We start from the raw sequence: 24,251 nt of genomic DNA, 5'->3' as shown, positions 1-24,251 counted from the left end.
AAAAGGAAAACAAAATTCATTAGAGGGTATCTGCTAGTAGAGCATTCTGGTTTATGATTTTGCTTTCGTGTTTTTGTTGACTGAGCATGCTTAAAAGCCGAAAGTAATAACACACAGTATACGAATGATAACCACAGTGACAGGATATATCAATCCAAACACACGAACAGAGCTCAAAAGAACACACACACCCACACACACCCACACACACAAGTGAAAATTGCAGAACAAATCGGCTTTTTGACATTATTGGCTACTGTTAAAAGCCAAAAGAGAGTAATGCAGTGAGGTTTGTGTTCTTTGTTTGTAATCGTCCCTGTTGTTTTGTGTGGCACTGTTGTTCTTGTTGCCACAGTAACTGTTTTTGTAGTCGAGCGGAAGCATTGACAGCAATCATAGTCACACAGCTGAGGCAAAGAGCATTGCTAAAGAGGTTTGATCCCTGCAATCCTTTGAAGTCTGCTCAAAAGGGGACTCACTTGTTGTTGAGTCTAAACTCTTCTTAGATGTCAAATGACTTGGACAGGAAAAGGATACAACAGATAACTATACCCCTTGAAAAGTTTGTAGAAAATGTTTGAATAAAGTTTTGCAAATTTATGCAACGAAAACATTTTCAATAACTCAAACTAAAGGCACCTCTTAGAATATAAATAATTGCAGTGTAGATTAAGAATACTTACTTTACAGTGTGCACACATTACGTGTTTAATTGTGGACACAATGTATCTTCTTGTACAAATGATGCCATGTAATCAGCTTAGCTTGTTTGAAATAGTTCGAGTTGGTCGTGATTATAAGATAGTCAAGTGCCTTTATGGCTTAAGATCTGAAATAAATTGCTTAAAATAGCTTTCTGAGTCATATTTGTAGAGTTTTTTTCTCAGTTCCAAATGTGATTTGCAAGAAAGATACTAATGAGAGATGGTTACACTCAGAATAAAATGGTCATAAAATAAAAATTGGTAAAGCTTGAAATTGTAGTTGTTTTGAAATTCAATTTTATGAATCTATAAATTGTCTAAAATGTTTCAATTATTATATTTGAACTCTTAAAATACTAATGTATAATAAATTCATAATATTGTGTACACAACATGGATTTAAGAAAAGAAAAATCATAGTTTTTAGAGAGACACAAATATACGTTCTGAATAATAAGGTAAGTTATCCTTGGCGCCAACACCATGGCTATATCTTTTTATGAGTTTAATGAGCGATAGCATCATTAGCAGACACTCATCACAATGCCACTCATTGTTTTATGCTTTGCTTGGAACTCTGACAAAGTCGTTTGCTTTCGCTTGAACTCGTCTAACTCACTGCTTGGCCAAAGACAAAAGGCACGAAAGTAATGTGCTGACGAGACAAAACTGACGTTAAAAGCGAGATACGACGCCCATGTGGAAAATGATAATGAAGTCAGATGATGGTGCACTTTGATGGCTGCCACTGTCAATGCCACATAACTTAAGCTCTTGTGATGAGCACATGAGCAGCATCGATTGCACAGCAAGAACCTAGTGGAAAGAGTATAAAATGCAAAAAAAAATCAAAATGCAAGCCTGATCGAGAGCAGTGAAATTAATTACAATTTGAGTAAAAGCCAACACACAAACTATGACGCACACCTGCACATCCATTGGCAACACACACAATCTGCAAAAGGTACTTACAAATTTAAATTTGAGAACAGAGTGTTTGATTTGAAATCATGAGGGGCTCCTTGCGGATGAATATTCAACGCAACGAAGCTAGAATTTTGTCTAGGGACTGAAACTTCTGATTTCTTTGACATCTTAAATTAAGTATGCAAATGGGCGCTGGGGTGTTGAACGTTGGGAGTTAAGCGTTTTGTGTCGGTAAATGCCGCCAACAACAGTTGCCATTTTGTTGATGGATCCTTTGGACGATTGAATATGATTTTTTTTTATCGATTTTGGCCGCGATTGACGAGTGGGACAGACAGTCCCCCTCAATATAAGTGTGAATCTGCAAACACAATGGCTTTTAAGAAAATTGAATAAGGTATCTATCTGTATTGCATACGTGTATATACATATTTTTATATTTATATATATATTCAGATAGAAATGTAATCTAGCAGCTTTATAAAATGAATTTTGTAATCAAATTATTATTATTATTTTATTCTTTGTATTTATATGGGCTGGTTGTAAATATTTATGGCTTACAAAAATAAACATTTTAAATTCAACCAAGTAGAAAAAACTCTTGTGCAATCCAACAAACAACCTCAAAGCGCAAATCCAATACTTATAAGGGACTCGAGTTATTCATACATATAGATTTATATATCTTAGATACACCAGTTACATAATACGGCGTGTTCATAAAAATAAATAAATATTTATGTAAGCAGCACATTGAGCACATTATCTGCACTCCGTTTAAAGCTTCAACAATTTCTGGCTTGGCAACAGAGTTCAAAGGCAGAAGCTAAAGACATTGCCCCATAAAGTGGCGGCAAAAGCAGGTGAATTATTTGGGACATCATGCGAAAAGTTATATTTAACTAAAAGCCACATGTTTCAAACAGTCATACAACAACGCCAAATAGCCTAAAGCCGTTTACAAGTCTAAGAGCAGACGACATGGTTATATTTCACCAAAATTTCGCTTGAAAATATAATTCTTGCGAATTTAAAAGCGAAATTTAAAGAAATTTTTGCCTTAAGGAAGCTTAAAAGAACTGCCTTGAATTCTCTCATTAAATTTTAAATTTGTTCACCGAACGAGAACTCTGATATTTTAAAGACTCAGCAGTGCGTTAAAAAGACAATTTTGGGCAACGAGCTATTAATTAGCCAGCCAAATACACAGAAATGATGGTATTTTGCAAACTAAGCCATGGTAGTTGTTATTTCAAAAAGCACATTTCATTTTCAATTTGCAGAAACTATCGCATTTATTAAATTATTCAAAAAAGAGTAGTATAAAAAAACTTAAACAAAAATTTGCATTCGCTTATTAAGAGTTTCCCTTTCCATTAACAAAAAGTGACTTCTGCTTTGGGAATAGCAATTTACTAAATCAAATTACATAAGTAGAAAATTGTGTATCTGACCTAAGGCTGATTCACCCTGTTTATTATTGGGCGATTAGCAAAGTTTTTATCAAATTTATAAATGAGTTACAAATTTAGTTTAGTTTATATACGAAATCAAACAATGCAAGCTAAATTATAAATATATTGTTTTCATATTTTTTTGTTTTGTAATTTTGTGTGTTGCTGCTGTTATTGTATTCACCTGCGATTTGCATGCAATTACACAGGTAAATTTGAAATTCAATGCAGCCTTTTATTTTGCTGAAATGTTGATAGATTAGTTCAGTGCTTTACAAAAAAAAATCGTATCCAGTAAATTAAAATTACGTACGTACAAAATATTCCTTTTACAAACTAATATCAAAGTTTAGTTATCAACAGTTTAATTTGTGACCGTCGCATGCAGCATGCGCGCGTGCCTTGCTCTCTCAACATAGTTCTATACAATGAATACAATACAATCGAATATACTTATATGTATTTTTAATTGTATTTCTTCTAGAGACGTTGCATGTGGTAAATATTAGCTATTATCCATTTTGGGATCGCTGCTTCGGTTGTTACGTTATGGCTATTTACTTCAATTTGCATTTCAATTGTTTCATCTTCTTTTATTTTTACAATATTAATTTCTGTATGTGGCTTCAGCTAACTTATATGCAATCAATGACTTTGTATGCATTACGCGTTTATCACAATTTCATTTAGTAATTTCATATTTGTTAATTCGCTGTAGGTTGTAAACTCGACAAATCTCTGCACTAATCAAATTTATAAATTATCCCAGCGCGAATTGTACATGTTTCATGTGTGTACTTTGTGTGTGTAGGGTGTGTGTATTGTCAACTATTTTATAATAAATAATAATGAAGAGTTATGAATGATAATCAGGCTTTCGGTTGAGCAGTTAGAAACTTCAGGGTCTATACAAAAAGAAAATCGTTGTAGGGATACTAAATATGAACTGAAAAACTTCTGGCAAATCATAAAAATAACAATACATCAATCTGCAAAATGCAGCAAAGATGTCAAATTTGACTGTTATTCATATTTTGGTTTTTATTATCGCCGTCCAAATTGGCAACTGCAGTTGGTGTTGGTGTTACAGCTTCTTGGTCTGCTGGCGTTGTTTGAACGGATGCAGCTGGCTTGCCGGCATTTAACTTTGCCTTCACTTTGAGCAAGAGTGCCTCAAACGAATCCTCCTGTGGTGCTTGTGCTGGTGCTGCCTTGGGAAACACGTACGAATGGTAGTTGTTGATGCCCGCATTGTCTGCAAATTAAGCGATTCAATATTAAATTACAACTCTCCAACACAAACAAACCCGATTGTCAACTCACCCAAATCTGCATACGAAGCGCGACAGAATGCGCGTCGTCCGCCAAAGCTAATGTCATACATATTGATTTGGGCATCCCTGGCACTCGTGTCTATGGCCGTAAATGCGTCCTGCGCACGTTCAAAGGTCACAAAGCCATACTTCATGCTGTTTAATTAAATGAAAAATCAAAAACAAGATTACAATCGCAATCGTTGCCGCCATTTCAATCGTAGCGCTCCTACCCATTCTCTTTGTAGTGTATCGTTATTTGTTTGATGCTGCCATAGGGTAGAAATTTGCGACGCAGCTGCTCCTTGTTGGTATCCGGCTCAATTCGGCCCACGTAGACGATGCGACGCTCCTCGACAGCCGGCTGTGATACATTGCGATCAACAAATCCACGTCTATTGTTGTTGTTACTATTGTTGTTGCACTTGTTATTGTTGCCAAAGCGTGTGGCAGACGTGGAACGCGAACGTGAGCGTCGCTGCGGACTGCGACTGCGCTCCCGATCACTGTACTCTGAACCCGAAGTGGAGCAAGTGTCATGTGCCCGATTTTTAAAACGTCGCTTGTTGTAGCTAGTGCGACGTTGGCGCTGCTGGCGCTCGTACTTGCCAGCCTCCGAATAGGACGAGGAACTCACCGAACTGCGATGGCGACGTGTGCTGCGCGATGAATAACCGCCACCGCCGATGCTGCTGCCGCAGGCAGCTGTTGCGTCCGAGTGGCGCAAACGTTCCATTGAATTGGAATTGGAACGGGAACGATACGAGGCTATACTGCTACATGCTGAGGATGAGCTGCAGCTGGAGTCATTTGATGCGTTGCCTTCGTGGAGACGTTTGCGATACACACGACGCGTCCGTTCACGCGATTGACGCGTCGTTGGCAACGTCAGTAGTGGAAATTCGGGTTGCAGTTCCGTTTGGGTGCCCATGGAGACCATACGCTTGCGCACCCGATTCTTGGCCAGATGCATGATGACCATATCTTCGCCATGCTGTGTATTCTTATCCGAAGACTTAACTCCTGTACTGGCTGTTGCTGCTGTTGTTGCCGTTGTTGCTAGCGCAACACAATTGGTCTGCTTGACCACCTCACACTGTATGCTGGCTATCAGTGAGTTTGTCATATCCTTGCCCGCCTCGTTACCGTTCGATATGTTGTACAACAGCACCGACGATTTCAGCAGCGAGCGCGACGATGGTGTGGTTGTCCTGTTGTCCCGGAGCGCAACACTTGCTTGAAGCGGCGGTATCGTAATGTCTGTATTGCAACTGGTTGACACGATGATGATCTCCTCATAGTCGGCCAGCAGTTTGCTGTTCCCCGCGACCTGTGTAGGTGCTGTCTCTGGCTGCGACTCAGACTCAATCATGTAATAGGTGTCCTTAACAATGTCCTTGAGCGGCGGCAGTTTTGTGACACGTGGCACCTTAGCCGTAACCCGCGAATCTATAATCTTCAGCTGCTGCGCACGCTTTATCTCCAGCATGCGGAGCACTTTGTTCTTGGCAGCTGTAATGGGATCTGTGGGAACTGCTGCCTGCACCACTGGGCTCTTTAGACTGTTGACAATGCTGCTAATGGCCGCCTTTTGGGGTGATGGATGCGCCTTCTGCCCAGGTGCTGTGCCCAACACTTTGCTCGTCTCCACTTTGGCCTGCTTGGATGGCACAGATGCCGGCGTTATCGTCGTCGGTCTTACAGGTAAAATTGTTCCACAGCGCCGTTGCTTGTATTCCTCGAGGTTGAGCTTGCGCTTGGGCGCAATCGTTGCTGCAACAGGATGGACCGCGTCAGTGGACGCATCGCGCTCTTGCTTAAGCAGCGCCAAATTCTTGCCGCCCAATCCCAGGCCTGCAGGCCTCGTGGCCGGCAACTCCGCCGGCTTGGTCTGCTGCTTGGGAGTTGTGGATTTGGTAGCCTCATGAATTTTCTTAGCCGACACTTTGGATTTGATGGGCATGCTGTGGTTGCCCACCATCTTGGCGCCCACTTTGCGCTTAAGAAAGTCGCACTGCTTTTTGTTGGGCACCAGGCAAATGTTGTTGGTTGCCTTTGGCTTTGCTGTGCTTGCCTGTGAAGGTACTGCTAGAGCGACTGTTACCTTGGATGCCATCGGATTGGTCGGCGTCGGTGTCTTGTGCTATGTGGAGATAGCATTGGAAGAATGAATTACACGCTCCACATCATTCGTCTCTCACCACTTTGTACTCACCTCAGCGGCGACTAACCGCTTAGCCTGCTGCTTGGGACACCATGATGGATCATCCTTAACATTGTCCACATAGCATAAATCATCTGCAGCCGCAGAGTTTTCTACAGCTTGTCTGGCCACCCACCGAGACTCATCCACATCGACGGTCTCCACATCGATGATGGAATCGGAGTCATAATCAGAGTCGCGACTCTTGGAAGATATAATCTCGGCCTTGGGCAGCGGAGCGACTGGTCTTTTAGCTGCAATGGTTGGCTGTGTCTTGAGTTTGACTATGGCTGTTTGGAATTTGATAGGAATTGCGGCAACTGCTGCATTTGTTGTGAAATCATCTTTAGTGATAAATTCGGCCAAATCAAAGTTGTTCACATCAATGTTCAGACCAAACGCATCCGCATCGGAGCCAATTGTGTTGGTGCTAAGCGTGCGATTCTTGCGCTCTTCCTGCATTGCAAATTCATCGGTGGATAGCAGACATTCATCATTGACGCCCTCAATCTCATCATCGTAGTCGCTTGAGTGCGACTCATAATCTCCAATGGAAGAACTGTCGGTGCGTGTCCGAAATGTTGAATTGCTGCACTGGCTATGCACGTCATCGTCGCCCTTTAGTCTAATGACGGCAACAGCCTCATCCTCCTCCTCATCCAAATCGATTAGTGCACTCAGCTTACGCTGTTGATCATTGAGCACGTGAGCATCGTCGCTCAGCTGATGATCCATAAAATCGCTATAGATGAGCTGAAGTATGATAAAAAAAAATAGAGCAAGCGCAACATTAATCGAAATTCTCTTTAACTAAGAGCTGTGCATATAAAACTTTACCAAGTTTTTACTATTCTGTAGCTGCACCTCTGTCTCACTTTGGCTGAGCAGTGATTCATCTGTGGGGTCAATGGGCAGGATGCCATTCAGTGTGTCCGTCAACTGCAAACTGCAGAAATAAATGTGGGTGTAAGTATTGAGAATTGAAGTTCAACAACAATTGACGTACTCATCATTGGTAGACCAGAAATTCGGCTCTGGATCATATTTGACAAAGTTCCCCTCGAAAGGATCCTCGTGAAACACATTTAGCATACGTGAATCCATAATATGTGAGTTCATTAACAATCTACAATTATTAAATGGTACATTTATTTACTATATATCAAAATAATTTATATATTTATCAAATTAACATATATCCCTTCATTTTTCTTGCACTACAAATAAATTGAAACACGTTTCCATTGTATTTGAATTAATCATTTGTCGTAAATGGGTTTTCTAAGATCCAAGCAGGATTTGTAATTTATCTGTCAAAGCTCATTTGACACATATCAAAAGGAAAATGTGCCCATTTTCTCGAAGTGAATTAAAGTGTGTAGACGAACACTTCGATTAAAGGCGTAACCAATTTTCATGAAAAATATTTTCAAAAATATTTATTTCAAATTTGGCGATAAGTGGAATATGCCCAAAAAGGTTATAACGAGACGTCAGCGCAAAGCGGCCGAGGCCAAGCGTCAGGCGGAGGGAAATTCACACTTAAGCACCACGGATCCGCAGATCGAGAATTTGGGTGCCCGGCCGGTGGGCGCGCTGAACTACAAGCCGTCGTGCAAGTGTTGCAAGCCAAAGCCGTTGCAGACGCAGAAGATGTTAGCAGGTGGCGTTGTCACAAATACGGAACGAACGTCAATCGTGGCGGAGGACAAGATTACAAAGTCTGAAATAATGAATATGGTGACGAATATTGCGCCCGGCTTAATGCTGCCTCCTCCGTCGCCAGCAACGCCGGGCAACGAGCCGATTTCCTTTAGCAAGTCTTTGACACGTCAAGCAGTTGCAACATTCAACAAAATTCAGAAACTATCCAAAGCGTTCAATAAGAAAATGAATCACAAACAGCCAACGGCAAAAGTGGCCGATCCAACGAATTCAACCAATGGCGTCCAACTGGATGACAACGAAGACGCCAAATTGAATCAACAATGCAGCTGCGAGTTCTGCAAAGTGGTCATAAATCAAATGTTGGCCAGAAAAAATCAATCGAATGGGAAAAATTGCTGCAAGAATCCTGGCAAGCGTCCTGGCAATCATCGTCATTCCGTTACACCCCCATCCCGAAATGTTACCCCTAAATCCCAGCAATCAGAGGAGGGCGAATTGGCGCCACCGTCTGTGACCAATGGGCAACGTATTGCGGCAATGCTGCAGGCGAAAAGGAAGCTCTTGAATAAAAACAATCATGGCCAGAATCCAAAATCCAGCAAGATGGTCAAAAAAGAACAGCCCGTGAAGAAAGACAAGCCAAAAACACAAATAAATGAGGCAACCCAAAAAGATATCACACCGGATGCCAAACAAAATTCCAAGAACCCCGAAAAAAATAATATTACATCTGATCAAAAGTCACCCAACCCAAACAAACTATCGAAATCCGTAACATTTGATACAAAAACAAAGATGATCAAACTGAAAAGTGCCGGGAAAGCTACGCTTTCAGTCAAAATCGATATTCAGCAGCAGTCTGAGGAACCAGTTAATGTGCCTCCACCCATGATCATTGGCAATACTGGCTATTTAGTGCTCACCGGCACCGATGCCCAGTTGGCCGCACAGCTCAACAATTTGGCAGCCAAAAATGTGCACGTTCAGGATACCGTGTTGCTCCAGACTGGCATCACCGATAAATTGGAACGGCAGCTGGAGGAGCTGGTAAGGAATCGAAATCAGATATTACAGCGGATGAGGGATAAGGAGAACATGCTGGAACCACGACGTACAAAATATTTACCGAAACAAGTAAAATACAAATAAATTGAACTGTATTCAACATAGAATTCAGACAGCACTGAAAACACATGTTTAAACATTTGTATTTATCTTTAGACAACCAAAAAATTAAAACAAACATCTGAGAAAATGTGATCAGATAACTTGGGGTTAGTGACTCTAAAAGACCTACATGAAGACCGAATAAATTTGAATCTTTAATGGCCCTGCCCGAATGGTCGCAATTGAAGAATTCGCAATTTATTTATTTTTCTTACTGAGTTTCCGTTTGCAACAATTTATTCAAATTGTTGACCGACTATTGTAAAACATTTGCATCCACGTGCATACGAATTCAAAATCGATAACTTTCAATTTGGCGGGCCTACTTCAACAAGTTGGCAACGCTAGAAGTGCACCGAAAATTAGTTGAAAAGGAAACAGCAATAAGCAGCGTGGCACGTTTTGAGCAACATGCTGTTGTCTCTGTATTCGCCATGCCGCATTTTGCGTATGCCGCCTAAACATTTGAATTAAATGTTTTATGGTTTTTTCCAGACTTAAAAAATCAACATTTTACTTATTTTTATATCATTACTATGCGAAATAGCAAATCTACTTAAAACACTCGCTGGCAACACGAAAACAATAACAAGAAACACCGCACGAATACACACACACACACATGGCACACATATACACGACGCACACATAACACACTCACAGACCAAATGCATGTGTGTGAGTGCCGCCGCCGCACCATGTGCTTTTTTTTGTTAACATATTTAAGTGTGTATTTGTGAATGTGTATGTATGCTGATGCCTAAAAACAATGTATCCGATTTTTGTTAATCTTTACTATCACATTTCACGCACACTCACACACCCACTCAGTTTTGTTTAGAAAGCTGTTTTCATTATAAATAAAGGAAACAGAAGAAATGCGAAGCCAGACATCGCCAACAGTTCCATGCAAATTAAAACAGCTCGCATATCATTTGCACTTGCTGGCGGCTGGAGCACCTGTCACTAGATGAGAGTATTTGATTCGCAACACTTATGGCATTACCTTTAAGGAATTAAGCACGACACTTTGTTATATTTGTTTAGTTAAACACTGTTTAAATTGTATCTTAATATTTGTTGCTGTTGGATGTTTGTCTGCTTTAACCTCACATGTTAAGCGCCGCGTCTGCAAAGCCAACGCACGCACTTTATGAGTTATTCAAAAAATTATTGAAAAATGTTGATTATTTATTTATGATTTAATCTTAATTTTTATTTAATCAAACACTAGACGGTTTTAATAGGATTTTTATCTAATAACTTTATGAATCACATTGCTAAAATGTGTTCACGTGGACGCGAACCGCGGGGAATAAGTTAATGTGGTAAATGTGACCGTTCTCGTTTTTTCTTCGTTACAGCTGTTTGTTGAACAACCACCGATCACGTTAACATAAATCGAACTGTTGTTAACAGCGAGCACGAATTGATTCCAATAAACAACAGTTACTAGTTATATTTTACTGGTATAAAATGGTTTAATAAATAGTTCAAAATAGCTGTTGAAAATTCATGATTAAGTTAAGCAGTAGCTATGGCATACTCATAAGCTACAGAAGAATTGCTGTAAACAGCGCTTCTACTGTTATGTGTAGCCGGTAAAATATCGATACTTTAATAAGTGTACTTGATTTTAAAGGTATCGATGCTTAGTTGGACGACATAAACTCGATGATTTTCTATCAACGCCATCTGGCCTTACGTTACAGTTTTGAATGCATTGCAAATGATTTCAACTCTCCGAGATATGGTTGAAATTTAAATTGAAATACTTTAAAAAATGAACATTTGTGCTAATCAGATTTATTAGTATTGATTTTAAGCCAGCATCTGAAAAAACAAGGGCAGACTGCTGGCATACGAATATATGTATATTTTGAACAAGACTTGACAACTTCTGTTATTGAAGTCATTTTTCTCTTTGTTTTTTAAACGTGGCCAATGTGTTTTATGGATCAGATTAACGCATATTTCGCTTCAATTACAATAATTATGTGTACATATATTATAATTAAAAAAATGGGTACTGTTTGAATTGCTGTGTGTATAGACGACAATGCGAAAGATATATTTTATGTATTTATTTTTAACGCCGCTTAACGCTAGTCCATTCGCCGTCATCAGCTGCCTTATTTTCTGCGAAAGGAAAATTATTTGAATATATTGTTTTTTTCCTGGTATTTTTTTGTTATCATTTCAAACTCACCCTTGTCCTGTGGCTGCTGTTCTCTCTTGGGCGCGGGTTTTTCTTCACGTGGAGCCGGAGCTGTGCGCCAGTTTCCACCGCCACCGCCACCTCCACCGCCGCCGCCGCCGCCGCCGCCACCTTCCTTGGCTCCAGCACCGCGGGCATCGCGTCTCTCGCCGGTACCAGGACGACGATTGTCGCGTTCGGGCTGACGTGGCGAATCACGCCAGTTGCCGCCGGTTTCACGTTGAGGCTGATCGTCGCGACGGAAGCCACCGCGATCATCGTCACGTCGTGGCCCATCGTTGCGTCGGAAGGAGTCACGATCGCGGTCGCCGCCGAGACGATCGTTGCGTTCACCGCCACGACGCCACTTGTCATCACGACCAGTTGCGCCGCCGCCTCCTCGCTCGCCACGCTCCATGCCACCACCACGCTCGCCACGCTCCAGGCCGCCTCCACGCTCGCCACGCTCCATGCCACCACCACGCTCGCCACGCTCCATGCCGCCTCCACGCTCGCCACGCTCCATGCCACCTCCACGCTCGCCACGCTCCATGCCACCACCACGCTCGCTGCGATCCATACCGCCACCACCACCACGTTGGGGTTCGGGTTCGCGACGCACTCGCCACGATGAATCAGCGCCTCCTTCATTATCCTTGCGCTCACCACGCTCACCACGATCAGCGCGTTCACCGCGATCATTACGATCGCTGCGATCATTGCGATCGTTGCGATCAATGCGATCGTTACGATCATTGCGATCGCTGCGATCATTGCGATCATTGCGATCGTTGCGATCATTGCGATCGCTGCGATCATTGCGATCGTTGCGATCAGATGGAGGAGCATTGCGACGCCACTCACTGGCGCCGCCGGCTGAAGCAGGTGCTCGCTCGGCACGTGGACGCCAGACGTCGCGCTCCTTTTCGCTACGCTCACGCTCGACGGCAACTTCGCGGGCGAGACGATCGCGATCCTCTTGGATCTTGCGTTCGGCCTCCTCTTCCTTGGCACGTTGCTTCTCGTATTGCTGGCGACGCTTCTCGTCCTCTGCTTCGCGTTCCAGGCGCCGAGCCTCGGCAGCGGCACGCTCTTCAGCCTCGCGAGCATGGCGTATCTCTTCCTCCTTGCGGAAGCGTTCCTCCTCCTTGGCGCGCAAATAGGCCTGACGGCGCTCCTCGCGGCGACGCACAATACGATCGGCCAGACGCTTCTTGCGCTCCTCGGCGAGCGCGATCTCAAACTTCTTGAGCTTCTCCACGTACAGTGAGGCGCGCTCCTTTTTGAGGGCATTAAGATACTCATCACGATCGGGATACATGCGTTGAAGGCGAGCCTGCTGGGCAACGGCGTCCTTGCGCTCAGCAATGTCGAGCTCAATGCGCGTCTGCTCCGTGGACTCCCAGAATTCCTTGTCCTTGACATTCTTCTCGGCCAGATACTTCTCGAAGAGCGGAATCTCCTCCAATCGCTTGGCACGCTCGAAGTAATCAATTTTCTTCTCCTGCGACTTGATCTTGGACTGGAGCTCTTTACGCTCGCGCTGCAGCTCCTCGCTTTCACGCATGGCAATTTGTTCGGCATCGAGCTTCTTGATGCCCTCCTCATCCAGTTTGGAGAGCATTTTTTTGCCGTGCGCAGTTTGCGATATCTGCTGCACCTTCTCCTTGAGACTCTTCTCCTTGATGGCTTGGATTTCGTTTTCGTGACGCTTGCGTTCGCGCTTCTCCTGCTCCTGTTCCAGACGCTTCTGCTCGGCCTGCTTGGCCTTGCGTGATTCGTCCTCGTGGCGACGAGCCTCCTCCAACTCTCGGGCGTTATTCTGCTTCTCAATGAACTCTTTCCGATCCTCAATGATCTTCTGGCGCTGCAGGATGCGCTGATGTTCGCGATCCTTAATCTCGTGATAGTGCTGCACCATCTGGGTGCGCAACTTGGCTCGCTGGTCACGCTCCCGATTCGGATAGACAACGGAAACGGCTCGGGTCAATACGGTTGACATATTCACCAGCTGGGAGCGTATCTGCTCCGAGGGCATCGATTGCAGGGCCGGTCCATCGGGACGGTATTCGCGCTGGCTCTCGGTTAGATCAGTGCCAAAGAAGATGCTGTTGCGCTGATGATCGATGCGTATCTGCATATCATTGTGACGCACCGACTCCACCAGCAGCTTTTCCAGCTCAAAGATGTTGCAGAAGGGCGCCAGTTCGAGGAGGCGCTTGAACTCTATGCTCTCGTACACCTGCGAGATCTGTCGGATCAGGCGCATAATGGTGACATCCTTGAGTGACTGAATATAAGGCGTTAACAGAGTATTCTCCTTTTCGGTGCTCTCAATGGTATCCACAATGGATTGAATGCGCTTGCAAAGATTCAATGGGTTGAAGTCCACCTCCAGCCAGTTGTACAGGTTGCGGAACTCGTCGGACACCAGATTGGGCACATTCAAACGCACCTGCAAAGCGGAAAGTTGAATGACAATAAGGAAACAGAATTTCTACCGATTTCCTGATTTGCACTTACGACATCACGGATGAGAGAGACACGTGTGGGCGGTTGGGGCAGACCCAGCAGCACGGCCAGCTTCTGAGCCTTCTCCAGTGGACTCTTGTCGGCCTCGATGAACCGATCGAATTCCGGATGTGCCGAGGGCAGTGGAATCGAGAGTGTGGCCAGCAGCACATGAGCTGCCATGCGCTGCAGATCTTCCTTGGTCAGATTCTTTTTCAGCTCGCGCGTCAACTGGAACAGTTTGAGCAAAGCGGCCGCATGGAAGAGCTGATTGCCGGCCTTGCTGAAAACCATGGCAAGTTTCTGATAATAATTTGCCATGGTTTTGGGCACCGGCGTCTTCTTGGACATGGCCATTAGGCCGTGAATGTCCTCAATGGCCTTGTAGGCCTCCTGCCACAATTCCATCTGTATGGCCGAGTCGAGCAGGTACAGCCTGGTGTCCAAGCACAACTGCTGCGTCTCGGGCTTCGTAATGGAGACACCAGTCGTTTGGTTGTTGCTCTTGCAGATGTCCTCGAGATGCTTGCGCAGCTTGTCGCACAACCGCCGGAACTCGCTCTTGCGATTGTACTTCAGGCAGAACTGGAAGGCCATGCGCGCAATATCATGATACAGTGCCTCGCAATGCGTGTTGACACGCAACAGCTCCAGGCACTGGCAATAGGATTCCCATAAGAATTTGACCCAGGGCAGCAAAATAGTGCGATCGGATCGATCCTGGGCATCTTCGCCGCAAACGGCACTCATGAGGATACTCTCTGGAGTCGCAATATTATCCAGATCATCTAACTCGAGCACTGCAACAGCGGCCGATGATTGCGCCTGTGCCGCCTCCGTATGCTCCTCGGCCATTTTCAGATAGCCGCGAATCACATTCTCCAATGAGTTCACATTGACCAGCTGGAACATGTTGCGGTACTGGAACAGACCCTCCTTGGCGATATGCGATTTCTTGAGCTCCACGCACAAGTACAGATACTTGAACATGAGCGGCTCAATGACCGTCTCTGAGTAGGTATAGTTCCATCTCTTGTTGCGGAAAACCTCCTGCAACGTGTCCAGAGCACGCAAAGGTTTTCCCACCTCAATAAATTCTACACAACAGAAAGACAGAGATAAACAGAGAGTGAGAGAGATAGACGGATAGGCATTCACAATGCAACACGGACAAATTGTGCGATAGCCACTTTTGGCATTTCCCTTTCACCAGCTAATTCGCAGCCGCATGGAAAAATTTTCATTAGCTTACCATTGGCTCGCTTCAAAGCATTTTCCGGACGTTGGGTGTAACGCGCCATCTTAACTTGATTGCAATTTAACGCACAGGACCTTTAACTCGGTTTTTTCACTATGCTTGAACAGCTTTGAGGCTTGTTTAAGCAGAAAATTTATAAAAATCTTCAGCTCGCCTACGTGTGCCTCCGAAATTTATACAAAATGACCGATTTGACGTCTGACAGAGTTGCATGCAGTATGCTCAATCGATAGATCGTCTAAATTAATCGATATTTTAAGAGCTGAATAACGCAAAATAAAGAAATGCTGCACTTGTAAATGTTCTAATGAATATTAATAATTTGGAAAAATGACAAAGTTATGGAAAAAATATATCCTATGGTTTGCCCAGGAACACGTTGATTTTCGTGTCGCAGAATTCGAGTCGATTGTTAAATTGTTTAATATACAATTTCGTCATTTGACAGAGCATCGTTTGGTAACTGAATGCCGACTCGGTGTAAATCCCATCATATTTCTAACATAAATATTTTACAGAAACCCTTTTGGATGGTGGAATTTCCGAATGATGAAACAGCATTGCAGTACGCCTCCCGCTCGGTCGCTCTGCGGTCTATTATCGAGCTTTATTCTCACGCGCACACAATTCCGGAATTCCATGAGCGATTGCGAGCTCACGTGGACTTGCATCGAGGAGAACTCAATGTGCATTTTAAGGCGAATAGTTTTAAGGTAACCGTGGAGACATACAACAAGCACTTTAGCCAGCGGGAGAAGGTTGAAAAGATCGAGAGCATGGACTATTTGCCAATCGCAGGGGCTGTTAACCTCAAGAATCCGCTAGTTGAGTGGTGGTATTTGGAATTCTGGGGCATGGATGCCACGGCTGTACCAGCCACACCCGAAGATATTCTCTTTGGACGTATGCTGACACAGGGACAGCGGCACTTAATACAGCAGCTCTCACTGAAACAGCGCAAATTCATTGGCAACACCAGCATGGACGCACAACTCAGCCTGTTGATGGCAAATCAGGCAATGGTGCGTGATGGTGATTTGGTTTTCGATCCATTTGTTGGCACTGGCTCTCTATTGGTTAGTGCCGCCAAATTTGGAGGCTATGTTCTTGGTGCAGACATTGATTTTATGATGATACACGCACGATGCCGGCCCAGCCGCATTAGCCAAAAGGTGCGCGACAAGGACGAGAGCATTCGGGCCAATCTGAAGCAGTATGGCTGTGCAGATCGCTATATGGATGTTCTGGTTGCAGACTTTTCAAACCCGCTCTGGCAGACACGCATCGCCTTCGACAGCATAATCACAGATCGTGGGTACAGCAATTATCGTTTAATCCTTAACAGACAATTCATTTCAAATTGTTTATTTATAGCGCCATACGGCATACGCGAAGCAACCGAAAAGGTGGAGAACAAGTCTAACGCTAAGGAGAACACAAGAACAGCCGAAATGGCGCATTATCCTTCAACTTCGCACTATTCTCTGCAGAACTTGTATGCGGATCTGCTGCAGTTTAGCGCAACACATTTAAAGTTGGGCGGCCGCCTTGTTTGCTGGCTGCCCTTTCACCGGTGAGTAGCTGAGCACAAATCCAAGCAGATCACGTTTCAACCACAATTAATTATAGCGATGACTACGATGAGACAATGCTGCCTCAACATACGCATCTGCGGTTGGTGGCCAACTCGGAGCAACCGCTGGCGGGCAACACAGCGCGTCGTTTGCTCACCTACGAGAAACATTTGGAGTATAGTGATTGCCCCTCACAAAGCATAGGCGGTGCGCCCACTCAGGACTTCCGGGACCGCTACTTTAACACAAATTGTGCTGTTGAGTCACGCCAGGAGCGCCGCATGCGAAAGGCAGCTCTGCGAGAGGAAGGCCGTCTGGCGATGGAACTGCGAGGGAAACTGCATATCGATGGGCGTGCCAAGAAATGTGACCTGAATAAAGCTCGTTTTGACTAAATAATTTACTTATATTTGTATATACTGTAATATTCTTAGTTTTGTACTCGTGCCTTTGATTGCTCCTGCACAAGACACTCGAAAGTCTTGGAAAAGCTGTCAAGCAACACAGCAGTTGCCTCAGACAGGCTGATGTGCCGTTGCAGCTGTTCGCTGAGAGAGGTCACGCCCTTGCCCTCGATGCCACAGGGTACGATGTGCTCAAACCATTTCAAATCCGTCGAGCAATTCAAACCGATGCCATGCGTTGTGACGTAACGAGAACCATGTACACCAATGGCACAAATCTTACGATCACCCACCCATATGCCCGTGTCCTGCGTAGTGCTTGCATTTGGTATGCCCATTTGGCGGCATGTTTCGATCACTGTGCGCTCAAGTGTGGTAACATACCAGCGGATGCTCGGCTTGAATTGGCGCAGATTTATGATAGGATAGGCAACCAATTGGCCTGGGCCATGAAATGTAATGAGGCCGCCACGATCTGTGCGATGGAAATCGGCGCCCAGCTTGCGTAATCGATCCTCGTCCTGTGCTGTGTAGCCTTTGGTGCGTATGCCAATTGTGTAGACGGGATCATGCTCCAAGAGCAGCAGATAGTTACGAAAATCGCTGGACTGTTGCACATTTTGTTTTGCCAGCTCCTGCTGCAACTTTAGCCCAGCTGCGTAACTCAAGCGTCCAGCGCGTACAACGGTTACAAATGGCTGAACCGTCGGCATTCCATCCAAGTCTTTATATTGCAAATATATCAAAAAGTTCAATTTTGCGCCAATGGTTGTCAGTCTGTTTTCTTACATGCAGAATTTTAACATGTTGCTCAACTGTTGTCAACAGCGCGGTAAAGTCGTAACAGAAGCTTAACAGAGCACTATTTCAACTTGGCATTGCTGAAGAAGTGAAAGTAACAGTTACAGTTAATGGATGCTCATTTCAAAAATTTAAATTTCGAAAATTTATTAGCCTTTTTTATGCCTTCATATATTTCTAAGAAAATAAGTGTGTTAACACTATCAGACACAAATTTTAAAAACAGCTTAAGCTATTACAAGCACATAACCTAGTTTGTATATCATTAGCATTATACATGAATACCAAAAAGCTTTCAAAAAGCCAGAAATTCTAATTAATACAGATGTTTTAAGAATGGGTGCTGTTGCCACTGAAAATATGCAAAAACCATTTCGCAAATTCGATCAATCGATAAACGTATGTATATTTTATGCAGCCCTGCTTGCGCGAATTGTGAGTGGCATTGGTGCCACATACACTCACACGCGCAAGCATAATATATTATTTGTGTTAAAAGTTAGTTAAAAGAAGTGTGGCAACGTATTTATTTTCGTGCATGCATCGTTTGCAATCGCCAATCGGAAACCATTTGAGCAACTTGCCAACTTGCCAACTTGCAACGCCAAGCGAAAAAAACGCAGCAAACGCATGCAACTCGAATAGAAGTCAGGCGTCAGTCAGTGCGTGAAAAGGCGCTGGGCGCAGAGGTCTACGCTGTCCAGCGTTGTGTCGCGGGAGATATGACGGCGCGGACACGTCAGGATGAGCGCATCTGCTCCGGTGGCATCATCGATGGCGATGAGCCGATTGTCGCCGCCTATCACAATTTGCCCCCACACAGCCCAGAATTTGCCAACTTTCTGGCACATCAGCAGCAGCAGCAGCAGCAGCAGCAACAGCAGCAACAGCAGCAACAGCAGCAACATCAGCACCAGCAACAGCATCAGCACCAACAACAACAACAACATCATCATCAGCAGCAGCAACATTTGTTGCATCAGCAGCAACAGGGTCAGGCGGCAATAATGTGGCCACCACATTTGGGTGTACAATTTCCGCCGCATCATGGCCACCCCCACCCCCATCAGCCGCCGCCACCACCACCCCCACATATGCATCAGCCACAAATGCAACCGCAACCCCAGCCAGCTCCATCTCAGCATGTCTACAATGAATTCCTATACAAAGTAGCGTATCCGAGCGCACCTGGTCAACCCGAAACGTACTCCGTTCTGCCCGTTGGTCATGGCAATTTTCTCAAGGTCTATCGGTGTCACGAGAACGCCGTAAACGATGTTTACGCTCAGCATATCAATATGGCATCAATGAAACAGCAACAGCTTCCACATCACCAGACAGCCGCCACAGCTGGGCAGACACAGGCTGCCCCGGGACAACTGGCAGCTGCGGCAGCACAGCAAACGCCACCGATGCAAACACAACTTTATGAATTATTTTCCACCAATCCGCTGCTGCCAAAGCCAGAGATGAACATTGTAACGCAACAGCAGCAACAGCAACAACAGCAGCAACAGCAACAACAGCAGCAGCAGCAGCAACAACAGCAGCAGCAGCAACAGGCAGCACAATTTCATCAGGTTGAAGATGTCGCTACTGGTGTCTCGTCGAGCAGCAGCGCCAATATGTTTATCAATAACCTGGTGAATAACTGGTCGCCCAATTTAACGGGTGGCAGTTATATTCAGTTTGGCGGCGAGGTGCCTGAAAATGCCAACAGCTTTCAAGAAGTAACGCCCATGCCAGCGCAAGCACCACCGCCACCCCCTTCACCCATAAGGGTGCAACAGCCGCAGCAGCCAGAACAGATTGAGATTGAGTATCAAGCCAAGGTCGTTCCGCCCAAGACCGTTGAGGTGCTGCCCGTTAGTGCCAGCAATAAAGAAGCCACATCTAAGCCAATGCTAACAACAGCAACAACAACAACAACAACAACTGCAACAACAGCAACAGCCACTGCCATTAAAAAGGCGCCCGAGGGCAAGAAGCGCATTGTAGCCGAGGTTAAACCTATGCCCATGTCCTATTCGGATGTGCTGAGCAAGGGCAGCACATTGCGCAGCTCGTCCACAATTCTCGCTAGCAGCAATGCTGGCGGTGAGGTGCGTTCCATCAGCAATCTGGAGAATGGTCACCAGCCGCAGAGGCGCCAAGGCAAAGAAGATGGTAATGGTAACGGCAACGGTAGCAATCGGGACATGCGCAACAATGCCAAACGCTCGCCACTGCACGAACTTAAGGATGGACCTGGAGGTGGCCTCAATACCACAAACCATCGTAGCAAGAAGCGCCAGCAGTCTAATCAGAGCATGTTGCAGAAATCACAGCAAATGGTAAATGAGCCTAATTTTGATATTTTGATAAATAAAATTTCTCACATTAAAAGAGCTAGATAATTAATACAACTATAAATAAATGATTAATATATTGATTACAATATTAGCAGCAGCAGCAGCAGCAACAACAGGCACCGCCCCAGCAGCCAATGCAAGCACCGATCAGGTCTAGTAAACCGATGCCTGACAAGAAGCGGCCTGCACAACTAAAGCTGAATAATAATAATGCAAACGGTAATAACCTAAACGGATTCGGCACCAAGACCAACGACAGCAAGGCAACCATCAGCAATCCTATTGGGAACAGCGCAACTGGCAACCACAGCAGCAGCCACAATTTCATGACGCGCAAGTCGAACCACAATGGAAATCGGAGCGGCGTCAACACCAGTGGATCGAATGCAAGTTACCCCAATGGAAATTCGAATAGTTCGGCTGCGTCAAGCGGCAGCAACAGCAGCAGCAGCAGAGATAACCATCACCACCACAATAGCAACATGGGCGGCAACAACAACAATGGCAATTCGGCGTCGTCGAAACGCTACTCTGCCTCGTCGAATGCAAATTTAAGCTCCAATTCCGGATCGTACTCGTACTCCTCGAAACGTGGCAATCGTGGCAATGGCTACGGCTCGTCCAATTCGCCAGCACACGCGGGCGCCTCGAATCGCAACTATGAGCTGGCCAAGCGCATTCTTAATACTTGGTGGATATACACGCTCAAGCTGCTTACCTGGCTCTTCTATCTGATCTATGACATTGTTGTGCTCGGCTGCAGCATGGCGTACGAGCGCCTGATCACCGCTTATGTGGCAGGTGTGGCCTATGCGCGACAGCTGCACAAGGAACTGAAGCAGAATTCGGGCAAGCCGAGCATCTGGTGGCGCAACTATTGGCGCCGCTTCGACGCTCGCTTCAAGAAGAACTCACGTTGGGCATTCTGGCGACGCTTCTACAAGCGTAAGCCGCCCGAGGCCAGCGCAGAGGCATTCAAGACCGGACGCCTGCCGCAGACAGGCGAAGAGGCCATGTACTCGCTGCTGAATTGCAAGGGCAAGGATGCCTATAGGTAACTGTCAATTAGACAATTTACCAATACGCATATAACTGATTAATCATTCTTCGCCATCTCTTTTAGCATATTGGGTGTGCCGCCGGATAGTCCACAGGAGCAGATACGTAAACACTATAAGAAAATTGCCGTTTTGGTGCATCCGGATAAGAACAAGCAGGCGGGCGCCGAGGAGGCATTCAAGGTGTTGCAGCGTGCATTTGAGCTGATTGGCGAACCGGTAAGTTGTGCATCTTATTTTCACTGCAGATGTAGTACTTATTATTTGAGCTTGATGCTTGCAGGAAAATCGTCTTGCCTATGACCAAAGCATTCCCGAGGCACTGCATGCGGAGAAGGCGTGGACGGAGCTGCACGACTTACTGTCGCAACTGCAAACCAAAATGACCGAGGCGGCGAATACTATTAGGTAAGCTGTACAAACGAAGCGCCCAATTGGTAAGGTCTAACACCATAACACCATATTATCTATCACTGACAGATGCAGCACCTGTGCTCAACGTCATCCCCGCAAGCTAACCGAACGTCCTCATTATGCAGCACGCGAGTGCGCCTCTTGTAAGATACGCCACTCGGCCAAGGATGTGAGTAGAGCATAATAATTCCCCAAAACATGCAGTTTGATAATATTCACTATCTGTCTATAGGGCGATATCTGGGCGGAAACTAGCATGCTGGGACTGCGATGGAAATATTTGGCGCTAATGGATGGCAAGGTCTATGATATAACTGAATGGGCAAACTGCCAGAAGGGTGCGCTTTCGCATCTGGAACCCAATTCGCACATGGTGCAATATCGCATTGTGCGTGGCGCTCAGCAGCAACAACAGCAGCAACAGCAGCAGCAACAACAGCAGCAACAGCACCATCCACATCAGCAGCAGCCGCCGCCCCATGTCCATCATCCTGGTGGGCCAACCAGCGGTGTTAGGTATGCACTCTCTTTGCTGGCTGGCACAAACAACAAACTAACAAATTGTAATCCATTTAAATTGCAGCGAGGCAACGTTGCACGAGTTTCTGGATAATTTGTACAGCGGCCAGCATCCAGGCGCGTCCAATCCCACACACTTTGCCAGCAATGCACGTCGTCGCACCCGTCGCAATTGAGACCGCCGTGTGGCTTAGTTTAAGCTTAAGTGTTTTTAAAATCTCCCAACAACAGTTCTAATATGCATGGCACCGTCGGCTGCTTACTACTCTCATTGAGCAACTGTCACTGGCCAAGAGCAGCAAGAGCAAGAGCAACTATCATCCTGTTCAGCACCCACTCACAGATTTTGCAGCTGTTTAAGTTCTATTTTAAGCCTAATTATGGCCAACATTACTCAACTAAAGTACAATGACTACCAATTGCTGTTTATAATTATTTGAGCATTTTTTTTCTTTCGTTTTACTGGTCATACGTAAGTCTAAGGGCAAACATACAATTGCGCCCACCACTTAAGTAGTTTGACTTATGTGTTCTATATTTTACTTTCTGCCTACCGCTTATAAACAGCTTAACACGCTTAGCTCGTAGCAAAACAAGCCTAGATCTAAGTTACAATTATAAAGTGTAAACCCGGTTCGTACGTCATTTAGGGCGTATGATGCGGCAAACATGTAAAATCTAACAACCGAATTATAAATGAATTATAAATGTTAATAAACAACCATATAGAGAGCCTAAAGAGTCAATCGTTTCAATTTATCAATATTAATTGCATCATTTTGTCAATATGCACTCAACTCCATTTCCTATTACCTGTTTCAAATATTGCGTACAATTTAAAAAATCGTTTCAGTTGCATAAGCGTATTTTTTTTTTAGTGTTTTATTGAAAAAATGCTCCACTCCATTTTCGCCTAATTTTCTACACATTATTTTGTTTTTCGTATTTTTTTGTTTGTTTTGTTTTGTTTTGTTTTGTTTTGCTTGTTTTATGTATAATAATAATAATAATAATTACAATTACATACATAGTGTTTACATACTGCTCCACCTCCACAAAAATGGCTACTACGCATACAAAATGTATTGCAATTGAATACCTATAGAACCTAGAGTGTGGGACTTAAAGTCTACTTTGTTTTTTTGCTTCCGACAATGTTTGCTGTTTGTTGTAATCAATGTTCGGATTTTAGTTTTAGTTGATTTCATCTTATACATATTGTGTGGGCTTTTTTTTGTTTGTTGTTCTTATGCAACGTTATCAAATAGCAAAACTTGCATACTTTATAATTTTGAAATTTGTGGCATAATTTATTTTTAATAAATTAATGAAACATGTGGGAAGGTTCTTTTTGTTTTTGTTTTTGTGATTTCTTTATATTTGTGGTCGTTAATGATTGAAACGCAGCACAAATTTGTTGGTATTTGTAGTATTTGTTACTCGACTTAAATAGTTGTGACTGTTCTTTTGCTTGACATTGTTTAAATTCCTCAACAATTATTGCGACTAATATTAATATTATTACATACGTTTTTATTTCTGTTTTTTATACATTTACAAAACTTGTTTGACTTATGCAGAACCAACTAATTTTTTGCCATTTATTTTTTTTATTTGTATATATATGTATATTTGTATATATATATATATATAATTATAAATTAAATTCTATGCTTAAATACATAGATTAATTCCATGCGCACAAGCAACTTAGTTAAATAAGCA

General features: G+C 44.3%; 5 protein-coding genes across 6 annotated transcripts; 2 read left to right on the top strand and 3 right to left on the bottom strand.

The window, feature by feature from the left end:
* Window positions 1-3,660: 3,660 nt before the first annotated feature.
* Window positions 3,661-10,626, bottom strand: LOC6563263. Its single transcript, XM_032737139.2, has 7 exons — window positions 10,446-10,626; window positions 7,611-7,730; window positions 7,442-7,550; window positions 6,617-7,357; window positions 4,635-6,544; window positions 4,412-4,557; window positions 3,661-4,343 (listed from the first exon to the last, which is right to left on the bottom strand). Exons 2-7 carry the CDS (start codon window positions 7,721-7,723, stop codon window positions 4,099-4,101), a joined length of 3,264 nt encoding a protein of 1,087 aa, XP_032593030.1. The 5' UTR covers window positions 7,724-7,730; window positions 10,446-10,626; the 3' UTR covers window positions 3,661-4,098.
* A 599-nt stretch (window positions 10,627-11,225) lies between these two features.
* Window positions 11,226-15,585, bottom strand: LOC6571148 (eukaryotic translation initiation factor 3 subunit A). The gene is made up of 4 exons (XM_043215212.1): window positions 15,400-15,585; window positions 14,160-15,244; window positions 11,649-14,091; window positions 11,226-11,578 (listed from the first exon to the last, which is right to left on the bottom strand). The coding sequence occupies exons 1-4, from the start codon at window positions 15,446-15,448 to the stop codon at window positions 11,529-11,531; spliced, it is 3,627 nt and encodes a 1,208-aa protein (XP_043071147.1). The 5' UTR covers window positions 15,449-15,585; the 3' UTR covers window positions 11,226-11,528.
* Window positions 15,586-15,622: 37 nt separating this feature from the next.
* Window positions 15,623-17,382, top strand: LOC6571149 (tRNA (guanine(10)-N2)-methyltransferase homolog). 2 transcript variants are annotated; one of them, XM_001997319.2, is made up of 4 exons: window positions 15,623-15,864; window positions 15,924-16,716; window positions 16,780-16,978; window positions 17,035-17,382. In XM_001997319.2, the coding sequence occupies exons 1-4, from the start codon at window positions 15,736-15,738 to the stop codon at window positions 17,372-17,374; spliced, it is 1,461 nt and encodes a 486-aa protein (XP_001997355.1). In that variant the 5' UTR covers window positions 15,623-15,735; the 3' UTR covers window positions 17,375-17,382. The 2 variants fall into 2 exon arrangements, with proteins under 2 accessions (XP_001997355.1, XP_032598263.1); XM_032742372.2 differs by lacking the exon at window positions 17,035-17,382 and having other exon boundaries at window positions 15,924-16,720; window positions 16,780-16,905.
* Window positions 17,362-18,142, bottom strand: LOC6571150 (putative lipoyltransferase 2, mitochondrial). The gene has a single exon (XM_001997320.3). The coding sequence runs from the start codon at window positions 18,094-18,096 to the stop codon at window positions 17,410-17,412; it is 687 nt and encodes a 228-aa protein (XP_001997356.1). The 5' UTR covers window positions 18,097-18,142; the 3' UTR covers window positions 17,362-17,409.
* A 764-nt stretch (window positions 18,143-18,906) lies between these two features.
* LOC6563266 (transcription factor kayak) lies at window positions 18,907-23,260 on the top strand. Its single transcript, XM_032736947.2, has 8 exons — window positions 18,907-18,975; window positions 19,123-20,517; window positions 20,628-21,589; window positions 21,659-21,812; window positions 21,877-22,001; window positions 22,074-22,176; window positions 22,240-22,523; window positions 22,591-23,260. The coding sequence occupies exons 1-8, from the start codon at window positions 18,907-18,909 to the stop codon at window positions 22,700-22,702; spliced, it is 3,204 nt and encodes a 1,067-aa protein (XP_032592838.1). The 3' UTR covers window positions 22,703-23,260.
* The last annotated feature ends 991 nt before the right edge of the window (window positions 23,261-24,251 follow it).

The sequence above is a fragment of the Drosophila grimshawi genome, unplaced genomic scaffold (assembly GCF_018153295.1).
Source record: "Drosophila grimshawi isolate 15287-2541.00 unplaced genomic scaffold, ASM1815329v1 contig_311, whole genome shotgun sequence".
Classification (NCBI taxonomy): Eukaryota; Metazoa; Arthropoda; class Insecta; order Diptera; family Drosophilidae; genus Drosophila; species Drosophila grimshawi.
This window is presented reverse-complemented; position numbering and strand designations above follow the sequence as displayed.

Coding starts and splice junctions, on each gene's coding strand:
- LOC6563263 (XM_032737139.2), bottom strand. CDS start 7,723: ATGAACTCACATATTATGGATTCACGTATGCTAAATGTGTTTCACGAG. Junction 7,551..7,610: donor TTCTGGTCTACCAATGATGA/GTACGTCAATTG, acceptor TTATTTCTGCAG/TTTGCAGTTGACGGACACAC. Junction 7,358..7,441: donor TACAGAATAGTAAAAACTTG/GTAAAGTTTTAT, acceptor ATCATACTTCAG/CTCATCTATAGCGATTTTAT.
- LOC6571149 (XM_001997319.2), top strand. CDS start 15,736: ATGACAAAGTTATGGAAAAAATATATCCTATGGTTTGCCCAGGAACAC. Junction 15,865..15,923: donor ATTTGACAGAGCATCGTTTG/GTAACTGAATGC, acceptor AATATTTTACAG/AAACCCTTTTGGATGGTGGA. Junction 16,979..17,034: donor TGCTGGCTGCCCTTTCACCG/GTGAGTAGCTGA, acceptor AATTAATTATAG/CGATGACTACGATGAGACAA.
- LOC6571148 (XM_043215212.1), bottom strand. CDS start 15,448: ATGGCGCGTTACACCCAACGTCCGGAAAATGCTTTGAAGCGAGCCAAT. Junction 15,245..15,399: donor TGCTTTGAAGCGAGCCAATG/GTAAGCTAATGA, acceptor TCTGTTGTGTAG/AATTTATTGAGGTGGGAAAA. Junction 14,092..14,159: donor TCTCTCTCATCCGTGATGTC/GTAAGTGCAAAT, acceptor TCCGCTTTGCAG/GTGCGTTTGAATGTGCCCAA.
- LOC6571150 (XM_001997320.3), bottom strand. CDS start 18,096: ATGCCGACGGTTCAGCCATTTGTAACCGTTGTACGCGCTGGACGCTTG.
- LOC6563266 (XM_032736947.2), top strand. CDS start 18,907: ATGACGGCGCGGACACGTCAGGATGAGCGCATCTGCTCCGGTGGCATC. Junction 21,813..21,876: donor TTGAGCTGATTGGCGAACCG/GTAAGTTGTGCA, acceptor TGATGCTTGCAG/GAAAATCGTCTTGCCTATGA. Junction 22,524..22,590: donor GGGCCAACCAGCGGTGTTAG/GTATGCACTCTC, acceptor TTTAAATTGCAG/CGAGGCAACGTTGCACGAGT.